This window comes from Amblyomma maculatum, chromosome 1 (genome assembly GCF_055883805.1).
Source record: "Amblyomma maculatum isolate TAMU_Amacu chromosome 1, ASM5588380v1, whole genome shotgun sequence".
In the NCBI taxonomy this organism is placed as follows: Eukaryota; Metazoa; Arthropoda; class Arachnida; order Ixodida; family Ixodidae; genus Amblyomma; species Amblyomma maculatum.
The window spans coordinates 12474923-12498348 of record NC_139344.1 but is presented as its reverse complement, the minus strand read 5'-3'; the positions used below and the strand labels follow the sequence as shown (position 1 = coordinate 12498348).

Below are 23426 nucleotides of genomic sequence, written 5' to 3'. Positions count from 1 at the left end.
TGTATGAGCCTGAAGTAGGCCTAGCGTGTTCCCCAGCACGGGGGACTGCTACTGCCAGCGGTCGCACCCGCCGCGACAGTGATAACGCAGGCCGCAGATGAGCAGAAAGATAAGCTCAAAACAGGAAAAGCTTGAACTCGCGCCAACTCCAGCAACGAAGCGGTAAACGGATTGTGTTCGTAACGATGACGGCAGCGCGGCGGACAGTCCGCTTGGCGATGCGGAGTTCACGATCGTCAGATCTAAACAGTTTGCAGAGATTGGCAAAGCGTAAAACATACGGCGGCGATATTGGCATTTAAAAAAGTGAACGGGGATAAGGAATCGCCGTCAAACTTATTCTCCAATGCGTAAACTGCGGGACACGTCGTCTTCGTAGAGCTCGCCGCGCGTTTGCGCCGATCGGACCTCGTTCATTGTCCTTAGGGAATTCACTTGCTTCCAGTGCAATGCAGAGCACTGCGAAGCAGCAAACAGCTCCAAATTACATTTCTTTTCCGCAATAAACGTTCCTCACCGCGGTCTTGATGCGAGGACGTAGCAAAACGACGTACGTAAAAAAAAAAAAAAAAAAACAGAAAAAACGAAAAAGTGACAACTGAGTGTGCTGCAACTGCAAATCAAAATGAAAGAGGCGACACTTGGACGTTGGAAAGCAAAGAGACTACATTCCTGGAGGTTTATAGCCATTTTAAATTGTAAACGTGTGCATTGCACCAGTGAATGTCTGAGAGCAGAGAGGAAGCGTGCTTCCTCTGCAGCTTTTCAGACTGCAGCAAAACGAAAGCAGAAGGGCAAACCCAATGCAGATTACTGTCCAGGAGCCTTCTAGGCCACAGTGGCCTGCATTTCTACAGTTTTTGTTTGATTAAATTAGTGTTTGACATTGCAATTCGTTTTTTCCATTTTTCTCAAAATGAAAATTTTGCCTACCCTTCTATTTTGCGGGTGGCATTGTGGCTCTCCTACTCGTTAGATTGTAATGATTTTTTTTTTTACTGGCTCGTGAGTGTTAAAGGAACACAATAAAGCTATTATACAAGGTCTCAACTGCATGAAAAATTTTTAAACATAAGAAGATGTAGAAAGGGGGTGGTTGCACTTGTGAAGCTGAAACTTAAAACTTCCATAACTTTGGCTTGTAGTAAGGCAGGAGCACAAAACTTGTTTTATTGTGTTCCTTAGACATTCAGGAACAGATCCATGTGCATTTTAGCAATTTCCCTTCAGTAGATATTTTTACAAGCTTCCCGCAAGTCTGGAACAGCAAAGTTGCTGTAACTACTCAGCAAATTTATGTAGAAGAAAACTAACAACATATTTGAAACCAGCACAAGAATTTACATAAACCCTGCAAATTTCATACTGACAGGACAAATATTAAGAAAATTTTGCTCAAGACCCATGTCCCCCCTTAATGCCCCAACTTCAAAAGGGCACATGAACCTACAGACCCTTACTTTATATGAAATTAAATGTCATTTTGACAGGTTACGTTTCACACGTCCAGAATGGTGATGGCAGACTGGCCAAAGCAGGACCCTAGAGACCATTGCGCTTGGCTGTCACCATGTTTGTGGCATCTGAAGCGTTGCATGTATGCCAGCACCGAGCATGCTTACGGGTGGCACGAACATTTGTTGTGCCTCGGTTACTGGAGCAGTTTCATTGTCTCTGTGGCGCAAATGCAAATGACTAAAGACAAAAAAAAAAAAAAAATCTATGCCACAATAACCACCATAAAAAAGCAGTGCTGCATAAGACACAGTTGCCATCAGAGTTTTGCTTGCTGCATTGCTGTGTCCTAATAGATGCTTGTGTGGAATTCAAGCGCTAACATGAAAACAGAAGAGAACCATGCACAAATGTCCGGACTTCACCAGCACCGTGCACCCTCCCCTGCTTTGCTGTTGCTTTCTTTATATTAGCAGCTGCTCACGCACAGACACACCACAGGGCATTTAGGACATTCTGTGCAAGCACATGACTGCAAGAGTAACAAGGGCTCGAAAATTCTACAGCAACATGTCGTGCTAGCAAGAAAAAAAGGAAAATAGAGAAACAGACAATGACATAGATTCGGCTGGTTTTGTTTTGTTATCACGGTCCTGTCAGAAATACAAAAGTGGGGCTCTACTGTGCTTATGTGACATTCCTCTATTCTTTATTTCTGTTCCTTCTTGAAGCATCATGCTAGCTAAAGCCCTGTGTGGCATGCGGCAACAAATTACATCTGATTAGCTAGGTTGATGTGCCCACGAGAGGAACCCTGAGGAAGCCCAGGCATCTCCGCCCCCCTTCCCCTCCCACCTTCAGTTCATCTCGTCCTCTCATGGTACCGCCAGTGCTCTTATTGGAAATATCCCTCAAATGCCTCTTTCCCCGAGCTCAGGAGGGCAAAAATTAGATCCCCCCCCCCCTCTTGAAAAAAATAAAAATAAATAAATATAAACAAAAATAACATTGTCGACAATGTGTCTGCGTCTTATACTTTCCCAAAAAGACAAATGAATGGAAGGATGACCTCCCAAGCAATTCTTTTCCAAACGTGTTGTTAAGAGAGCACTGCTCATAGCTGTGAGGTTTACAGTGAGGTTCGTGGTTTTGTGCGTAGTGCACGTTATCGAGTAGCTACCAAAGGCAGCAGCACTGACCTTAATTTCGATGGGGCCATCATAAAACTCATTTCGCAGTTCTTCCATGACACTAGTGCTCAAGGCCTTCCTCTTTGCTCGTTCAAGGAGGCGTTCCTGACGTTCCTTTTCTGTCTCGTCACCATCTGCAATTTACAATTCACACTGGTGATCAGGATTCTCAGGATGAAAGCAATCACTGAATGCGAAACAGAAAGACTGCACAAAGAGTAATTCCAAGAGAACGAAACAGCTTTAGCTAACATCGAGATTGATTATGGTGTCAAAGTATGACCAAATACTGCATTCACAGCATTCTAATGCCCTCCTTTTTTTTTTTTCTCCTAGAAGAATTTGCTTAAGACGACATGCGTGTTAGAAGTGGGTTTGAAAATGAAACGACACCAGGAAAAACTACTGTCACCGGCATCACAAGTTAGCTGCGTGGTATTTTCTTCAAGGCTCCTAGACCATGCTAGTAAGAAAATTCTGCTTCAAAAGCAACTGGTTTTGGTGGCCACTTCTTGGATGCTTCCGAATGGAGGCGCCATCTAGAAGCAGTCAATAAAAACTGTCACCTAACGTCACCTCAAAAATATGCCATCAAGTGGGCCACTTGGCCTGGGCAAGTGGTCACATGCCATGCTGCCCTGAATGAGCCCCAAGCAATAGCACTCGCACAAGCACCAGCCCTGAATAAGATCCTCTGCTTTACTACCTCGTGAAATAACACAACTTCAAATTTCCTCTGCCCTTGTTAAAAGCTACAATGCCTCCCTCAAACTCCCAGACCCACATCTAACCAAAGACTTTATGACACTGGTTTTTTTTCCTTCCCCTTGAGTCTCTCACTATTCACCATTGAGAACAGGTCACCCACCCGTATGGAAACCACCAGGGAAGCTGGACACTACAGCAGGACTACTCCTTCCATATTTTCACCTCCACTGCCATTCAACCTGCGCATGCACCCATACCTTGCAACATGCAGCTTGACCTCACAGCGGTAGCCTTCAAGTGCAGGCTGCTCACCCAAACTCGCCCTTCTCAGAGTAGTGCTCACACCACAGCATTGGATCGTCTAACTTGGCTGATCCCACAATCAGGATGTGTGGGCCTTTTTCCAACCTTCAGAACATCATCTCACTCGAGATCACCTCTCTCGTGCATGCCACCTTTACAAAATTATACAATATACCCTGACTCTCAGTAAGCCCTTAGTTACATTCAAAACTGCATCATCCCCCAATCTTCTGTGACTGTCTCTATGACTTCTTGGTTCATCAGCCTGCAATTTCCACAACTGGGCACCGAAGGATAATGAGGCAACTATACACAAGCACCTCTTCTATTTCCGTCCGATCCGTCTTGTCCAAACGTGCTTGGTTTATGGGATTTGACATCCCAAAGTGACTCAGGCTACGAGGCGCTGTAGCGGAGGGCTCCGGGAATTTCAACCTCCCGAGGCTCTTTAATATGCAGTAACATCGATGTGCACAGCATATGGACGCCTTGCTTTTCACCTCCATCGAAAAGCGGCCACCATGGCCGGGATTTGACCCTGCATCGTTGGCCACAGTAGTCGAGTACCCTAACCACTGCCCCACCACGCCTGGCTGTCTCGTCCAAACTGTCCCCTCATTTGTGGTAACCTCATACACTGCCTTTTAGAGCGCAGCTCTTTGGCGCCCGTTCCTAGGTTTCGCGTCGGCCGCATCGGCCTCGTAACCAGCTCCGGTGCCCTTTCATCCCCCCAGTTCGAGCTGCCGCTTCGGCAACCGGAGCCTCGCAGGAAGGGGGGGGTACATTCAGTGGCGAACGATGGGGGCAAGAGCGCGTGCAACAACCCGAGAACACGAGGAAAGGAGGGGGGGTTGCCGGAGGTAGCGCTAGCAGCGACTGACTAATGCCGATGCCGCCGCCGCTGTTAGAGAGTCAAGACGTCACTGCGTAGAACACCATCGCCGCCATGCAGAAAGGGGGTCCCCCCCTCTTCCTGCGTGGCGGCGAGGGTGCTCTCCGGCCGGCTCGCTATCAGCGGATCACGGTGCGTGCATCCCGTTCTCACTCGCTTTACTCATCGGCATCAGTCAGGTCGCGCAACACTCAACATTCATATGGGCACACGCGCTGCTTCCCGCAACCTTCCGATAACTCAATTGCTCTCTTCATTTCTCCGACCACAAAGCTTCTTTCATGACCGCCAAGAACTGTTAGTGGAGTGTTTCTTGAAGGAATATGTGTGAAAAATTTAAAAAAAAGTTGTCTTTAATTATACATATGTGTCTTGCTCGAAATCTTTGCCTCAATATTTTCGAAAAGGTGAAACAGGTGATGAGCTGCGCTCAAATTTCGCATTAGGAAGTAACGTAATCATGGGTAATTTTTTCTTTGAACTGCTGTCATTCAGTCCACCCATTATCCTGACCTTTCTCTTTAGCCATGGCATGCCTGGCTGGAGTCCTCTGCACCGGAGTATAGCTGGCCTTAATTTGGCAAGCCATCGGCCTCCTGAATGCTCAATTCTTGAGCCAAGTGTTTATCAATATCACCACGTGTCACCACTATCTTCTGAAAAGCAGTTTCTTTTTTTCTTACTTTTTTTTTTTTTTTACTGAATTTATCTGGGGGACTGTTATCTCGATAACTTTTTATAATTAAATTGATTTTGTTAACAGGTGGTTGTGCGCTTCTCAGGAATCCCATAATTTGAATTGAAATGACCAATGGCCTTGCAAGAATCCATAAACGGCAAAATTGTGGGCAACTCAGACCCCTGTTTTCTGATACATGAAAACTATGGTTTTACAACTAGTAGTAACATCAGAGAACTCAGATTTACCCCGCACTACTACTCACATATATTACCGACACTGCCTACCTAATCTACTGCACTTGAGGATACAGACAGGCGATGATCGGGCAGCCTCATATGCGTTCGGAGTTGCTGTAGCTGGCAAGGCAGAAAGGCCTAGCACAGTCGGGGTTCAAAGCCAAGCAGGTGCTTGAATATGAAACTTTGTGAAAAGGTGCAGGCTTTCGCTGCAAAGGCAAACAAGCATCTGGGATGGAGGCAACTAAAATGGTGTTGCAGTTTTTTGTTTTTTTTACCACTTTGCTTCATTAGAGTGGTTACAATTAAGGTTACCTGTTCTAAATAAAAAGAAGATTCATTTATTTATCTAAGCATTTATCTAAGATTCATTTATTTATCTAAGTAAGGCATTGAAATCTCCTGACCTTGAAAAGCAGGTGCACATTACAATCAAGAATGCATTAGAATCTACAATAATTGATATGATGCCACACCAACTCATTACAACTACTCAAATGCAGACCACCCTTCGAAAAATGCTACATAAAATGGGCCTCTCTGTTTTCCAAATTCAAATTATTTTATGACCTTGTTAGGTCACTGGCAGTATATACTGTACCTGACCCACATATTTGCAATCTGTTTTACTGAGGGCTGTTTGGCTTTTAATGCCTGACGTCACATATGTAAGCACATGTGCAACAGAGCAGAAGATTGCCAATGAATTTCATTTTTGCTCGCATAACTATGTGCACAGCACAATGCCAGTCCTGAGTAAGTGCAGCCCCCCCAATATGACAGTAGAAGGTATGGCCCACAGTACATCCACACCATTTTTTTTTTTACTCTTGACTGGTTCCAAATTTAGGCATTTAACCTACATCAGATCACAAATTATATTCCACTGTCTTTGACAAAACAAATGGTTAATTGAGAAGGCTTCAAATTATGCAGCTGTATCCTAAACTGGAAGCAGATTGTGAAAGACAGATTACCGTAGTGCACCGGAGCCAGTTTTGGAGGTCTGTACACCTTTGTTGCTTTCTTGTCTTGCTCTCCTTTTTCATCATCAACAGTCCCAGTGGACTCGTCACCACTCTGAAATAACAATAAAGGTGACGAAATAATGTTACTTAGACACTCACAAAAAGCCTTACGAGTTACAATGATTGTCAGAGCAAGGTTTGAAGCCACAAAAGCAAAACATTTACGCAATAAGCCAACAAAAAACATTACTGGCAGTATGTGTGTGTGTGTGTTTGGGTATGCATGTACATATGTATGCATGCATGTATGAATGCATGCATGCATGCATGCGCAATAAAACCTCGTTGCTTAAAAGAGTTCCAGAAAAAAAAAAACATTATCCAGGAAAATGTATGATCCGAACTGATATATTAAAAAAATTATCTGCTGAATGAGGTACAAATGCATTAAGAATTGAGAATTCCACTGCATAAAGGTGCAGATCAGCATTTATAGACATGAAGTATGCACAGCTTCTTTTTTAGCTCTCGCAAAGTTCAGTTCGTATTTGCATCGTCCTAAGCACGGAAGAGATTTAGCAACAGATCTGAAGGAATGACGAGGCGAGATCGCTTCCTTGGTTTTTTTCCAGATGCTCCACCCCCTTATACTGGTGACATGTGGAGAAGTCATCGCGACAGTTTAAATTCGCAGTGCTCTTGCTCATGCCCCTCACATAATGAACCCACCCGCCACTTTTGCCACTGACAATTTAAAATAAGAAAAAAGCATTCGTTAGCGCATCCCTCCCTTTCGTGTCGTCACCTCGCATATCTTGGCAGTGCGGTAAGATGCTGTGGCACGATAACATCACGGTATGTTTACCTTTTCATGTTAGCTGTAGTGGAAAAAAGAAAGCGGGCAGATGGGACTGGGCAGAGTGCCAGCGCTCGTCTGGTTGTGCAGGTCTCATTTTCACTTTATCACGTCCCGTTTGGGGCGGGCACCGTCCAATGTCACACAACCCCTCGAACGCCTTGAAACGAATAGGGCTAAAAGCCGGCGTAATGACTGCAACTGACCGCGTGCTTTTGTTGATGACTCGTGGGTAGAAGGATAGACTACTGTCGGAAAAAAAAAAAAAGTTTCCACCATGATTTGGTTTTTCATTTCGAAATGAGGCACCCATCTGACATCACAACCTCTCATGGGCGTTGGCTGGGACTGTGCCCACAGAAATACTTATCCATACTTCCAAATTAACGATGGTCGAATTAGTGAGTATTTAGTTGCAAGCTTCGGAGGTTTTGCGTGGCAGAGGAGAGCAGGCAACCGCCATTGCGGCCGCCAGCCCCTACCATCCAGTGCCGCCGGCCACCGCGCCGGTCATGGCACCATTTCGGCTTCATCCACTCTTCCATGGTTTAACCTGGTTTCATCTCCTGCCCCTGTTTTGGACATGCGCAGCCTATATATGCCTCCCTATCACGGAGGCGTTTCTTTGGCCATTTGCTAGGCACCAGGCTGCCCAGACGCAGCAGCGCGTAGTTCGAATTATCCGTAGTGGAGGTGACGCATTCGAATTGAAGGTCTTTTTTATATAGACCTCTATGGAGCTTGACCAGACCAAGTGGTGTAGTTCGAATGAATGACCTTTCACTGTAGCTTTAGTTATCAAATAGTTCGTCCCTATGCACCTAAAGCTACGCAAAAGAAGCGTGTTTCTCCTAATGAAGTCATGTTTCCTCGGGAATGGGCACCTCGTATGTTGGCTCGTTGGCTTTGATACTTTGCCCCGCACCACCTATGCACTGTGAGAAAGCAACTGTGGCGGGGGAGCGCCGCTGCGCTGATCAGTTCATGACATCATGAGCGCTCGTTAGGCTATGCCCGGTTGATCGCAAAATGTATTATACGACCATAGTTTGTCCAATTTTCGAACGTAGTAACTGGGAAATCGTGTTATCCAGGAACTTATAAACCGGGAGAAAGTTAGTGTAGCTCTATGGGATATGTTTTACTGCCCGCGATTTTGAACGTATGAAATGGGAAATTGTATAAATCAGGAACGCGCGCGCATGTGTGTGTGCATGTGTGCGCGCGTGCATGCAGCTATCATTCAGAAAAGTGAGGTTGCTTACTTCAGCTTCAAGGGCAGCTGGATTGGCTCTGAACCTCAGAGGATCATCAGCATCTGAAAAACAAAAAACAGCAATAATGACTTTTAATCAAAGCCCACGAATATTTTTACGACAAAGCATGGCTATGTGCCTCTTTCATCACAAAATTTTCATTCAAATGCACCGCAGAGAAGAGCAGATGGCATGAACTAAGAGAAAAGGGAGTGCAAATGGAATCACTCAAGTTCTAAGTTAAAAGCAACATATGGTCAAAGATAATTCAATCAGTTAGGTAACATGCTTTGAGTTGCTGTCTGAAACACTAATATTTTCTTTAGTTTGAAGAAGCAAGACGAGCAGTGGGGTGCTTCCAATCTATTTAATTAGCAAATGCAGCTGGGCATCTCATCAGGCAAGTGGCATCGATGGCAGCAAAAGCTGGACTGGTGTATTAAACAGGTCCTGAACCACTTGCTAGACATGACAAGTAAAACCATTTAGCCAGCAGGGTACACTGACTGCCCTGCACATCTCTGACAATCTGCAGACTGGGTTGCTCTCCACCTCTCTGCACAGCTATGACCACACAAACCATTATCCTGTTTAAGGCACGGCGTTACACTTGAAAGCTTCAAACATTTCACTTAGTCTCCAATGGTATGCCGTACGCTTTCTTTTCATTGGCAGCAGCGGTACGCATTCCTGTAGAAAATGCTCCATAGGTAGATATGCCACTGTTCTCATCAGCCACAGCAAGTGCATATGCACAAGTGACGCGTTTAAACCCTCGTCGTTCGCTGCCTTTATGCCACACTGCACATGCTGGGATGGCCAAGATGACAGAATATGAAGGAGGGAGAAAAAAAAAAAAAGAAAACGAATCTGAGTGTTGTCTAACAGTGAACACAGTCTACTCATAACGAAGGAAGGAAGGTCTCACGCGAAGCGAAATGTGCATGGCATGTGGTCAGTTGCGAGCACTCAGGTTTCTCTCTCTTCATAACTCTTTCCCTACCGCGCCCACTGAGCATCGTTAGCATGCTAACGATGACTTCGCGTGCTAATTTTGAACCCTTCCGCGTCGTTCACGGACACGCTATGCTATCTAGTGTGTAGTCGGATAACTGAATTTTCAATTTTGATGCTACTTACATTTTTCCCGTGATGCGAATATTTTTGAGCGCGCTCCGAACTAGTGGCAGCTTCTCAGTCGCATGCGAGAATGACGGCATCCGCGACGACGACGCGCGCTTCTAAACGTCGCAAATCTGACGACTACGCACTATCTACGATTGATGTTATCGATGACCCAAGCAGAAACGACTCTGAAGATGCTGTCAATTATCGTCAGAATTCAGTTCCGACCCCGCTGACGACGGAAACCAGCCCGGAACACTGGCGGCCCCACTTTGGCCCGCTAACGATAACTTCGCACGCAAATTTTGACCCTTTCCATGTCGCTCACGGACGCGCTACACCATTTAGCGTGTAGTTAGGTAACTGAAGTTTAGATTTTATTGATGTGTAATTTTTCCTCGCGAGGTGGCTGTTTTTCAACGCGCTCCGAGCACGCGGCAGCATTGAAGTCGCATGCAAGAATGGCGGCATCCGCATTGACGACGCGCGCTTCGCAACGTTGCAAATCTGACGATTCCGCACTGTCTACGACCGATTTTGTGGATGAACCACGCAGAAGTGACTCTGAAGATGCTGCCTTATCGTCAGCATTCAGTTCCGACCCCAATGACAATGGAAACCAGCCTGGAACATCAGCAGTCACACTTTGTGAGCCTGTTTTGTATGCGTCTGGAACCACTCTGAATGGGATTTTTTTTTTTTTTTTTTCAACATCATTTGGGTACCATATCTTGCCTCCCGCAAAACAGGGAGTAGCGTCCTGCCCTAGAAGGGAACCGGGCAACCGTTTCAGCATGGCGCTCTGCAGTGGCACTTGTTGATTGTTCAATATGCAGCAAGAACACTATTCAATACTGCACTTTTATTTTTTCACAGGGAGTGGCCAATATAATGCTCTGCATTTTGTATATCTCGAAAATTTTTAAAAATTTTTGTTGTTTCATTTACAAAAGCATTTCGTCAAGTTTTGTTCAATTTTGTTTTCTAAAATCTGGTTTTTGGGAAATTATATTTTGTGTTACCACCCACAACTTCATATTCAAAGTTGTATGCCTAAAAAGTGAATCTATTTAGCTTTCTTTTCGTGTATTGCATAAAATTTTAGACATGATAGCTTTTACAGAAAAGAAAATCTACTGAAACCTACAGAAAACAGCCATTTTGGCCACGGTAGGAAAAGAGTTAAACTGGTTAACAGGAGCAGGTTTTAATTGTTACAACCAACAAAATGGCAACGAAACATTGTAGTAGCGGATATTTTACCGCAGCACATATAATATGCGGATGTCCATTGTTACAGCTGATTTCAATATAACTAGTATTGGTATATTGTAAAATCCCGAGTATAATATAAACCCACATATATTACGAGGTGTAGTTTTGAGATAGGAAAAGTGGAAAAAAAAAAAAAAATTCATCTGTGTATAATATGAGCGAGGAAACATCGGCAAGAGTACTTATTTGCACTAAAATTTGTAATTGCCCCGCGAATCGTATGCGCCCTACGCTTTCGCATCCAATGCAACCCTGCACCAGGCATCGAATAGTGCCACGAACCTTCATGTGCTGGTGCCAGTTCACTTCCCTTCTCGCAGCGAAGTGCTTGATCGGAAAATTTTGCGCACTGTGAGGAAAAGAGCAGCTCACATTCACCCTGGAAATCGCGGAAGGTACATGTTCTCCCAACTGTTCTAAAACCAGTAGGCCGTTTCCAGATTTGACGCGGAAAGGCAGCGCACAAGCTGCCGACCATCATGCGCCGCGCTCGCACCTCTCTGCGGATAGCACTGCGTGCGGGCGTGCGGCTTGTGCACCAAAAAAGTGCCCTCGGGTTTGGAGTTTTTTGCGGTAGTCATCATCCAGTATGCGTCGTCAGCTGAGAGTCCTTGGCTAGAGACATCGTTCTGTAGTAACTTATTTTCGGCACCTCGAAACGTGTTCGGTATCCTGCATTTCTCGAAAGTGCGACTGACGCGCTTCTTGGAAATGCTGGTCAAGCGTCTGCGATTCGACTGTAGGGTGTGGCCAGCATGGCTGCAGTGGAGAGGCCCATGAGACCCGTGCAAGGTGTGATCGACCTCCATAGTGATGCCTGTGCGTTATGGGCACCGTGGTCACGAGGATCGCAGGGTCAGCGTGGTGAAACTGAAACCAACTTAGTAACAATCGGCCACTGCCACGGTTAGCTATAGCACCTCCTCTCGCTGGAAGGCTGATGCTGATAGCATTGATTAATGATGAGGCCGGAGCTGCAAATTGTTCGGATCCGCATACAATACAAAGCGGAAATCTGACATGATCAAATCAGGAAAAAAAGCCCCTCATGTTATACGTGGGGTTTTTACGGTTGGTAGACTCCATTGCATCTATAAAAATTATCCTGGGACTATGTCACTCATAAGAGGGGATTCACACCACAGATAAGTCCTCAATTCAGCCAGTAGACAGTGTATTATAATATGCTGAACCACAAAGTGACATGTTTTTGGTCAAAGCAAATAAAGAAAAAGAGCACTTTTTCCTTCTGCAACCTTCAACAAAGAAATATACAATAGAAATTAAAAAAAAACTGTAACAAGCATCAACACGCTTTGTTTCATTTTTGATGTAGGTGGATCATAACTGACAAACATTCCGAAAACAGAGGATGGTTTACATATTCTCTTTTGCAGTAATGTAGCTGACAGCATGCACACACGCGGGCCCACAAACACAAACACACTGTTGTCTGTAATGTGAACTGTCCGGCTAATTATCAAGTTTACTTGCTAACTCACCAGCTATTTACCTATTCCAACTCCCCCTCCTTTCTTTTTAAGATGGACAGGGAGGTGTTTCAGAGCCCTTTTGCACTCGTCAATATCACAAATTCACAATATACTGCAGACTTGTAACTAGATTGTGAACTCTATAATATTGTTAAGATTTCAAAACACTAATGGTAGCCATCATATCTCATTACAAAATTATTTCTTCAGCATGCATCACAAGTCTGAAATAAAAAATGACATGAGTGAGTGACATGTTTCACAGTGTTAGAAAGTGACACTTTCTAATAGGAATCAGCTGCTAGAGCTGCGGCATCAATACGAGACAGGAGCAGGTAAACTTACCAACGTTTCCTGTGGTAGCTGCTTTAATTATTTTCTCAATTTGGTACTTCAGTTTCTGGTTTATAGGACGAATTCTTTCCAGGACCTACAAGAAGTTTAATGAAGCATATTTCCATATTTTGTAGCAAACACACAACTCAAAACACTCGTCTCAAAATCATGCGAGATAAGCCTGGCATTCGCTGCACAAAAATACTATTATTAGCACTGGAAGGAGAATCGAACTAATACCAGCACAAGGCTATTCTACCGTATTTACTTGCATAACAACCCCCCCCCCCCCTTTTTTTTTCCTAAAAAAGTCTCTAAAAACTTGAGAGGTTAATATATATTATGCTGGCTCCCATAATTTGGCCTTACCTTCGCAGTGGAAGATGCCATTGTATTGTGTCATTTTAGTGGATTACAATTCAGTTAAAAATATTCCTGACACTGCAATCATCAGATATGATCCGAAGAACTTGCACATCATGAGAACTGATGGAATAGTTTGACAGCTGTTGCATATGGTGACGTATGCAATAAAGACACATGTGCCAAGCATTTTCGAATCTTATTTTTACAGAAATATGAATAGTTCTAACAAGTAAACAAAAATTTGAAGGTAAATTGTGGAAGTGCAAATCTTGAGATCACCCCATAGGCCATAAACTGCATATGATAAGCTCTATGGTTCTGCACGCACAACCAAAACTCAAACTTCCAAATGTTGGGACACGCCACCTCATCGGAGAGACACTACCAAGGTTTGACAACTGCAGCAGCGTCTGTTTCCATTTTCTTTTTTCCACTTCTTTTTGAAAGGCGGCGACGTTGAAGACATTTGGAGCACAGTACCCTCAAATGTCAACAAAAGGCTTTAAGCTCGCAACAGGACATGTTAAGCAATCTGTGCCAATCGAGCAATTCCCCTGCTTCTGCTGAGGATTTTTCTTTTACGACAGCAGTAGCAAAAGGTCTGAAGACTTTACGAGGCCAGATTTCCCCTTAGATGACTATTCAGGAGATGACTAGCATGGAAATTCTACTAGTGGTCCAAGGCAGGCATATTTTCAGTTTCTGCTCGCTCATAAGCAGTCACGCACGCTCACTGTGTGTTGCTGCTGTTTTGTCTCTACTCGGTAGGGTTTCAACAACCTATGACAGTGATCAACTGCCGCCGATGCGGAAGTGGATAGCTTTTACTGCGATGGAGACGTGGTGTGCACCTTGGTGACAATAGGGTAAAAAAGAACCAAATGTCAGCCACTGACTTCTTTTGTTTTTCTCAACTAAACTCTGTAGGGTTCTAGGGATTTTAAGAAAATGTCAACAGCTACTGCCATCATCACTAATGCGCATGTTGTACAACTCACAATTTCAATCACAAGTCCAATATTATCACCTAGTTTGGGGTAATGGTACAAAACAATCGCTACATAAGTTGCAGATTTTGCAGAAGAATGCCCTGCGCGCCGTAGCAAATTTGCCAAATGATGCTCACAGTGCCGTTTTATTTTAAAACTACAAGGTTATAAAAATAGATCAGCTCTATGAATATCAGCTTATAGCGTCATTTAACCATGAACTGCGCAAGCAAATTACCAACTTAAATAACATTGCCAATTTGAAGGACAGCACTTCATCTCACTCCACAAGGTTTCAGAAAATCTGGCACGCACCTCTCCCCCATACTAATTATGGTCTACAGATGCTGCAATCTAGCCTTCCGCGTGCACTAATAAGTTTAACCTCACATTAGAACAACTTCGTCTATTATCGAAGAATGGTTTGCATGCAATGTTTAGTTGAAGAAAAAGTGTTTTCTTTCATCCATTTTCATAATGGTTTTGTTTTGCCTTTCTTTGTTTCTAGTTTTCCCCATATCTTGAACTTACATTCAACCTTTCATGTTCTTGAGCTGTTTTTGCTGTCCTGCTTGCCAACTTTAAGGGGAGGCGGGGCCAGTCAAGCTGCATCGCATGCAGCCTTTTTCCCGCTTTCCTCGCTACTTGTAGTTTTTAAATTTTTCTGTACATGTGTGGTGAAAATAAACTGAAACTGAAACTCTGACTGCCGAAACCATATTAGCAAACACCACTGAATGCACAGAGACATGCATTTTCAAAAAATCGACTCATGCTTGTTTAGACGGATACTAGAAGGAATTCACCCTCAGTGAAAGAAATGCTCAAGACGATTAGCCTAGTTGACATGCATGACCATCATGAGGGCGCTGCAACTGAAACTGGACCATAATGTGGGAAGTCTCTAAAGTGGCCCCCCTCCTACCACAGATCACGCCACGAAGCCGGCGCTCTTAATTGGTAGATTTGGATGATACAAGTCAACAGTCAAAAGGAAAGCCCTGGTTTGTGTGGCGGCTTCTCCAGCACATTGACCAATGGTCAGTGAACTAATCTGAGCTGAGAACAAATATGTTTAGCTGCTTTTTCTTCTTGCTGCTTTTTAAAGCAAGTTTGCACTGAGAAATTCATTTTTCCTCTTAAAGTTGAATATGGATATAGATTTTATTTTCTTTTTCCTTTTGGAAATTAAATATATTTTTCATATGATTTCAAACAAGATTTGCATAATTTTAGGAAAAAAAGTTGGCCGGTATGGGTGTGCTAAACTGCTTGCCTCTCACAATATGTTTTGCGTGCCGTCGCCTTCAACTTCCATCCGTGTCCAACAATACCAGAAACTAAAACTGAAGTGAAGAACCAAGTGCTTTCATACCGGATTTACTTTTGGACTGAAAAAAGTTGTCCTGTTTGGGGATAAAGCCTCAGCGAAGGGGTTAACTGACAGAAGAGCTACCTGCCACATCTGACAGCAAAAAAACAGGAGATATCTTGTAGGGAAGAGGAGGGAGAGATGAAAGACTCTGATATAACAAAAGACATGGATATGTAGCGAAGGTCTTTAATATACATATATATTTTCTTTTACTGCTAAAGGGGAGTTGAAAGGGCAGATTCTTTCAATTTCAACCACATTAGTCAAATTGATTGCCCTAAATTTATCCTTCAACTTAACCTCGGCAGCCAGCTCACCAACATTAACAAAGACACCCAAAGTTAAGTTTGTGATCGCGCCAATGCACCTAGGTCACATTCAGTTTAGCGAAGTAAATCGAGGTTTAATTCTTTTTACCTGTTATGCGCTCTACCTATGCAGGTTGGCCCGTTCACCTTTTGAGCTCATAGTAAATTTTCCCTCAACTGGCAACAATGAAATTTTGTTATGTTGAAGCTAAAAATACATGGCGTTCCCTGGTCCGGCAGTTTTCAAAACCAAAGTATCACATCAATCGAAGATTTCTTTATGCCACTACACTGAGGTTTAACTGTGCAAAGAAACAGCTCTGACTAGGTAATAAAAAAAAATAACACTGAATGCAAATTAGGATACTTAAAAATTGTAACCAGTTGCTAACTTAAACACCATGCAGATGTTAGGAAGGCAGAAAAACTAGAAATATACATACAGTTCGAGCTTGCACAAGCCGTCTTATGGAGAGGTCACCACTGATGCTCTTGCCAGATACTTTGCACCCAATAACACGTGTAAGATCCAGCAGGTAGGTGAGCATGACATGATTCTTCACTTCAAGGAAACTCAAACCCTGCATTATAAACGAATGCAACACGATGAGATGTCAAAATACAGGTTAAACGAGTCTATAAAAAAACAATACTGATGACAGATTGACCATAGTAACTGTACTCACAAATAACTGGAGGGTCTATCATTAAGTCGGGTCTTTTATCACGGTCACTTTTAATGACTCACTAATCATCCCACAAATTACAAAATATGAAATTGCCGCACGCAGAGCTGCAAATAGGCTCACAACTTCGTCTCACAGCAAGTGAACTATTAAAACAAATAACTGTTTCGAAGCCAGCCTACAAAAAAAAATTATCAAGCCCCACAAAAAGTCAAGTGTGCATCGTGCAACCTGCCACTCAAATTTCAAACACTGGCCAAATAGACATGAAATAGTATGCTATTACCTTGTCTATAATTCAGGATTCAAGCAGCACGCAGCCGACCACAATATGATGTGGCTACGCTAAAACGTAAAATCCAGTTAGCACAACTTTAACCCACTAGCGACAAGCAGATTGTCACTTCTGGCACCTGTCAAGTCCTGCTTGTCATTTGTTTTTGTTACTCTCTGTTCAGTTTCAGCTAGTAATACTCTTCCAAAACCAATATTTGTTTAGCCAAGAGATGGCTGTATGGGTGCTAAAAGGCCATCCTGGCTAGAATTTCATATAGAAAAAAAAAAAAAAAAAAAAAGTTTATTGGGGGGTTAACATAGCCACCTGCATCCATATGCATAAGAATACAATGTAGTGGCGTCAAATTCACTCGGAACAAAGCTTCAGTTTTAATAAGACTGATAACAAGGCTATTTTGCTTCTGCTCACATTCAACCTGACGAACATGCACAAAATGCGGTAGAGTCAAGGTCACCAAGTCGGATTACAACATGATGACAACTGGTCGACGCCAGTGGCTGGAGAGCCTTCCTTTAGGTGGCACATGTAGCAGCCAGTGACAGCATATTAGAAAAACATTCAGTCCTTCACAGTGGTCAGGGTCCACCAACATAGCACAAGTCATTCACACAAAAGCCACTTTGCAGAGTCCCAGATTCCTCTTGCTAATCAGTGACCAAATGGCACATCGTGCTCATACCAAAGGCAGAGTAATCATACATAAAAGCTAACTTTTCACTACTGCACTCTGTGTGACCAAGTTCCTGCCCTTCCCACTTTGTTGCAGATGACTAACGTGACAAGCCCAAAACGAAGGACAACATAGGAGAGAGGCAGAAGACAGCACTGCCTACCTACTTGTACTACAACACAACTATAGCCAACAAAGAAAACAAAAAACAGCCAGATAAGCTTCTGCAACGCAGTCAAAACGCAAATAGCAAAAGCTTGTTAATTCAAAGTTTGAGAGGTTAGGAGAAATGTTAAAATTATTCCAATTATCGAACAAAAACGGCTATTTTTTTCACACTTTCAGCGGTGCTTTGTTGCGTGCATATTGTGGGAAGTATCGAAGCACAAATGTTCCAAGACCGTAGGGCCTCCACCGCTAAACATAAACAGCGAATGAGATCACAGTTGCAGTATAGGCATGCAGAGCGAAGGAACCAATTGGACCATGAGGTGACAGTTCAAATTATCGGGACTTCCAAATTAGTGTTGTTGAATGATGGTCTAGTTTATGTAGTTTAACGTCACAAAGCAAGTCAGGCTACGACGGACACCACGGTGGGAGGCTCCAGAAATTTTTATCACTTGGGGTTCTTTAACGTGCACTGATATTGCACAGCAAATGGGCACCTTGCTTTTCTCCTCCACAGAAAAGTGGCCGCTGCGGTCAAGATTCGATCCAGCATCCTCCGGCGCAGCAGTTGATCACCTTAACCACTGCAGCACCACGGCGGGTAGGTTGAATTAATGAGCCTTTACTGTACCTATTCAGCAAGTGCCATGAATGGAGCGCAATGAGAAAAAGAACCTTCTGTATACAGTCGAGACCACTTATAATGAGGCCATGTACTTTCTCATGTTTATTTTTCGAAATTCGGCAGTTGCATGGTGCAAACTGTAAAACATGGGGACTGTCAGTGAAAAAAATTCTCAAAGCAAACAAGATTATAGATGGAAAACGGCACAAATTTTAGTGACATTGGAGAAAATGCTATTCAGAGTTGCTTGTAGCTGATATAAGCATACTTAGACTGTCATCAGCCATGCCAGCGTGCTCCGCTGCATTCCCAGCAAGCAGTTTTAAGAATGGTCGCTCAACAATAGTGCCTGACAAAGGAAAACCTAAAATGTCCAAAGGCACCCGGGCTAATAGTATTGGCCTGTCACACGCACACAATTTCCAAAATAAAGGAGGCTCAACAACAGTGCTCACCGTGTGCTGACAGTAACTGTGGAACTCTGATTCAGGCTCTTCAATACTGCACTCGTCTCGCACTACGTCTGTAGATCCGCTCATAATGACTGAATTCATTCAGCAGCTCTCCTAGCAGGTCTCGAACCACAACTCCCACGAACAATGCAAGAGTGTTGTCTGGGAATGAGTTCTTTCGGTTGAAACACAAGCCTCGGAAAGAAACTCACTCACAGATTTCGGCAAATGGTCTATTGCTACAGTAACGGATATGCTAGTGGGTGTGATTCGGTGGCCAGCGCGGCACAGCCTCGAGCATCTCCCCTCCTCCCTTGGATTAATTATTTTTAGTGCTTGCTAGACCATTTCTGTACTCTAAAGGGAAGAAAATTAAGTTTTCCATCAAAGATGGTTTCTAGGCTAGCATGAACATGCCAAAAACCGGTAATTTTTGATTATAACCAGTTATATAATTTTTTTTTCTTACTGGCAGATGTTTATCGGTGTTCTTCGGTTAAAACCGGAATGTACACGACCTACTTATAGTGAAATTAATGGTCATGGAGATTTTCTTCTTTGTATCCAAAGTTCATAAGTAGATTATTCATATTAAAGCTAAAATATGATGAATTATAAGTTTGGTTTACACGGCTTAACGCCCCAAAGTGACTCAGGGCTATGAGGAACGCAATAATAGATGGCTGGAAATTTTCACCATCCAGGATTCTTTAAAGCAGTCTGACATCGTACAGTGACCCCACAGTACCCTTATTCAAGATAATACATGCCACAGTGCAATGAAAAAGGCCTCTTTCGCTCGTTTCCATGCCTAGCTTTCATTGCGAGGCCACAAGAAGCTGTCCGCAAGTGTAGTCAGCTCTAGAGCACCTGAGTGGAGTGCTACAGTGCGAATTAAGTCAAATCTCAGTGCAGATGCTTTGTTAGGGGCAACGCACTTTTGCCTGTGATACTTGCATGACTTCGCAACTGCAGTTGAGTGCAAGTATTATCAGTAAAAGTCAACAGTCGCTTTGGAATTTCACTTTACTTCCTCTGCACAGCACAACTCAGTACTCCAGACATGTGTCATCGACTCTGTACACCACAATCAATGAGTTGCAGAAAGTGCCCTGCCATTTAGTTGGCTTCACTGAACAGAACCCATCAAACAAAGTGTTGATGCCAATTTAACAGATAAAAACATTCTGCATGACGGATCATCGTCAATCTGGCTGCAACTGTCACGCCCACTCGGAACCGACAAGCTGTTTTATTGTCTTCATAAGTCAGTTTTCAGTCCTTGCCAATGGTTGCAGACCCATCACAACATTACAAAACAATGTGTGTGCGTCAATCAGTGCTACTTCCAGTGCACGTAAACAATCCAAGTCACAAAAGCAAAGGCAGAAAGGTAGCCAGAGCCTTGTATGATGGAACATGTTCATCTTGTCACACTTTGCGCAAGTGCACTGCTGTTTCCACACTTCACAATGTAAAGAAATGAACTTAAAACCTCTGTGCCACCACTCTCCTCTCCAGTGCCTGCTTCTTCTGTACTTCATTTTCACTTTATTTACAATGTTTACTATCAGCTAGCACATGATCCATGGGTACAGAAGCTAACGTATATTACAACCGCTCTGCAGTTTATGTGCGCACCTGGCGTGATGATGGTCAACACGCTGAACCATCAGCAGGTAAAATTTCCGATGAATTCACCGGAAGAACCTAATAATAAACGAGTTTAAAGGAACCTCAGAACTTGCTTTAATTGATTCCCCAGTAATTTAACTCGCTGCACAAAGCCACAAAAAATTAAGGAAAGGTTTAACAAGCAAGCGAAAGCACACAATTCTTCCATGGATCCTCAAGGAGATCACAACGGGGTATAGACACAAAGGTGTCAAGGAAATTTCGAAAACGGAGGTTATGCGTAGTTATTAACCGTTCAGCGACATTGCTCAGAACCGGCACTCTAGGCGGTAACGGCAGATACTTATAGCTATTGCTAACACTGTATAGTGGGACTTCAGCGTTGAGTAAACTGTCCTTCGACGACACGAAGGTGTCGAGAGCATTTTGAAGGAAGAGGTCCCAAGAGGCGGGCCAGATAGGCAGCTGTGGCGGGAAACAGCGGGAAGGTGGGCAGCGGTGGCTGGGGACTGGAAGGCTGTGTGGCACTGTGTCAGGCAATGTTGTATATTTGTCTTGTAATGCCATGAAAGGTTATGCGCAAAGAATTAAAGAGCACTGCAGAATCTGCATTGGAGTAATGCGAAAGCATGGATGCTGCTGTTAATTGCTTCTAGTTGCTTAATTCATTTCTTGTTTACCCATTTCAGTGTTTGGTACTTTCAAACTGCGTGTCAATCCCTTCCTATGCCCTTTTTCGGCTCTACTTCCGGTTGCGTGACGCCACATCCTTGAAGTCACAGCCACTATGGCACTCCTTTCTTTCTTTCTACTTTCACTCCCACCTTCCTCCCTTCCCTTACGGCATGGCCCAGATGTCCACAGAACAAGTGTGACAGATACTGTGACTTTCCTTTCCGGTGAACCAGTTATTCTAATTAATTACCTAAAACTTATTGGCCTAATTATTTTTTTTTTGTCACTACGTCACCCTCTATCGATTGACACCACTCATTAACCTCTACCACTTCTCAATTACAACTGCTGCGAACACGATTTGCGGACACGATTCGAGGTCAGAAATCTGTGAACATAGAGAATTTAAAAGACGACACGAAGAAATATAACCACAACAGGACGAGCACAAACTAACAACTAGTTTACTCAGAAGTTGACACTTCTAAATATAGCACATGTAGGCGCATGAGCGTCGGATACACCCACAGCATGCCTGGGAAACAAGACACATCATCATACCCTACAAGAGGGATTACAACAAGGCAGAATGGCTTCCTTGGGGATCTTTCATGGCATTACAAGATTCAAGCCAACCAGCCCAACAACAACTCTTGTTGTATAGAGTTGTTGTATATTTGTGGAGATATGTACTGGTTATAATTATGTTTGCCAAGTGTGTGAAGAAGAATCAGCAGCAGGTGCGCGATGTATAAGAAGCGAAGCAGCAGATGATGAAGCGCGCGCCACTAGGGCACTAGGGGCATTGAAGCCATAGAAACACACGCGACCAAGCTACGGAAGGGTTTAGTAAAGACTACGCTTTAAAAGTCGCTGTGGCGACCCGTGAAGAAAAATGTAGAGCTTCTTATATGCTTCGTTCAACAACTTACCGCCTCTGTGCACAGTTCTTTGCTGCCGGCACGAGATGCAAGGTTTTCTACTGCGATAGACACAGTAGACGCCCTCGCTTTCACTTCTGTCAAGAGGGCAAGGAAGTCTGGAATCTTCACATGCTCGTCAGAACTCGCTTTCTGGAGAAGCAAAACGACATGATCAGGACAATTAAAAGGGAACACTCGCATAATACAAAACAATCGCCGTATGACACAAGTCTCCAAAGCCAACACCGGCACAATAACTTGTCTTATCGTGCTAGGCATTACATTTACTGCATTTTAAGAAGTGACAGATGGGCTGTACCTGCGACATGGTAACACTGCAACAAATACGTGCGGTATTTTTTGCCGCACCGCACGCATACACCACACGAAAGAGCCCCACACGTGGTTAATGTTGACTGGACGGGGTTACCAGATGGGTTCTAGCACTCACCGCCAAAGGTATTTCAAAAATTATCCCAATTGTAGCCAAATGTAAAAATGTCATGCAGTTTAAAAATAGCCCGAAATAAATGTTAAAAATAAGCACAAAAATTATTACGAACAACATCGCTCTCTTTCCGCTTCCTTCTTAATCGCTTGGTTAGTTCACTATAGCTTGTTTCCTTGCATGGAGGAAGGATGCTTTTTTGGTTCCGCCCCCATGGTAGAAGGCGCCCCAGCGGAGTGTCAGGAGTATTCTAGGCACTATATCAGGAGTGTGTCGCAAGTGGTGGTCGCGAGAACTAGCGGCGCTGCTGTTTACTCTTGCTGAGCCTTACTCTTGCTTAGGGTGTCTCGATGTCAGCGCCGCCGACATCGAGGCACCCTACTCTTGCTCGTCGCGCCGCGTCGTCTGCTAGACGCGGCGCGAAAGCATGGAGCGGCCAGCACTCACGTATCTTTTGCGTGCTGCCGTTGCACTGTACGTGGCTGCAGTATAACTATGACTACATTACGACCACTTTGGTTTTGAAGCGACGCATCACCATGAATAACGCGTTCGTGTTATGCGAAATTAACTTGTTAATGCTGTGAAACAAGTGTGAGCGCTGTCGGCTTGCTCATAAGCACTGCTTCTTGCTTTACTCCCTGGCCTGTGTTTTGCAGTATGTTCTTTCAGGGCATAGATCCTGTCGTGCAAACAAATTAGTCAAATTTTCAGTGCACAGTGTATGTCACTGAAGGTAACACAGTGGATGTCACGTTTACTGCTGCGTTGCGCAGATTGCTTCCATTATATGTAGAAATCTGCTAGCCTTGGCAGCCTGTTCATGCAGTGCATGAAGTCTGGCTACTCGCGTCAAACCATATAGTGAACACAGATTACGAATAAATCGCCTCCGTCGTCGCCTAATCAGAGAGTTTTTCTTAATGTCTCACTCGAGGTATGGCGTGGAACATAGCTCCGGATCGGCACTCTCGCACTCCCGTATATAACAATGTAAATATATATATATTCTTTTGTCGTCTAAAACAAC

General features: G+C 43.8%; 1 protein-coding gene across 1 annotated transcript in view; it reads right to left on the bottom strand.

Annotated features, from left to right (window-relative positions):
- The window catches only part of LOC146201780 (neuroguidin), a 70877-nt gene extending 48472 nt beyond the window's left edge, over positions 1-22405 (bottom strand). The window contains exons 1-7 of the mRNA XM_084587735.1: positions 22268-22405; positions 21958-22098; positions 16257-16394; positions 12785-12869; positions 8556-8608; positions 6444-6546; positions 2655-2779 (exon numbers count right to left, since the gene is read on the bottom strand). Of these exons, the coding sequence (XP_084443861.1) occupies positions 2655-2779; positions 6444-6546; positions 8556-8608; positions 12785-12869; positions 16257-16394; positions 21958-22098; positions 22268-22276 (654 nt within the window). The 5' untranslated portion in view covers positions 22277-22405. The remainder of the gene's footprint in view (positions 1-2654; positions 2780-6443; positions 6547-8555; positions 8609-12784; positions 12870-16256; positions 16395-21957; positions 22099-22267) is intronic.
- Positions 22406-23426: the final 1021 nt, after the last annotated feature.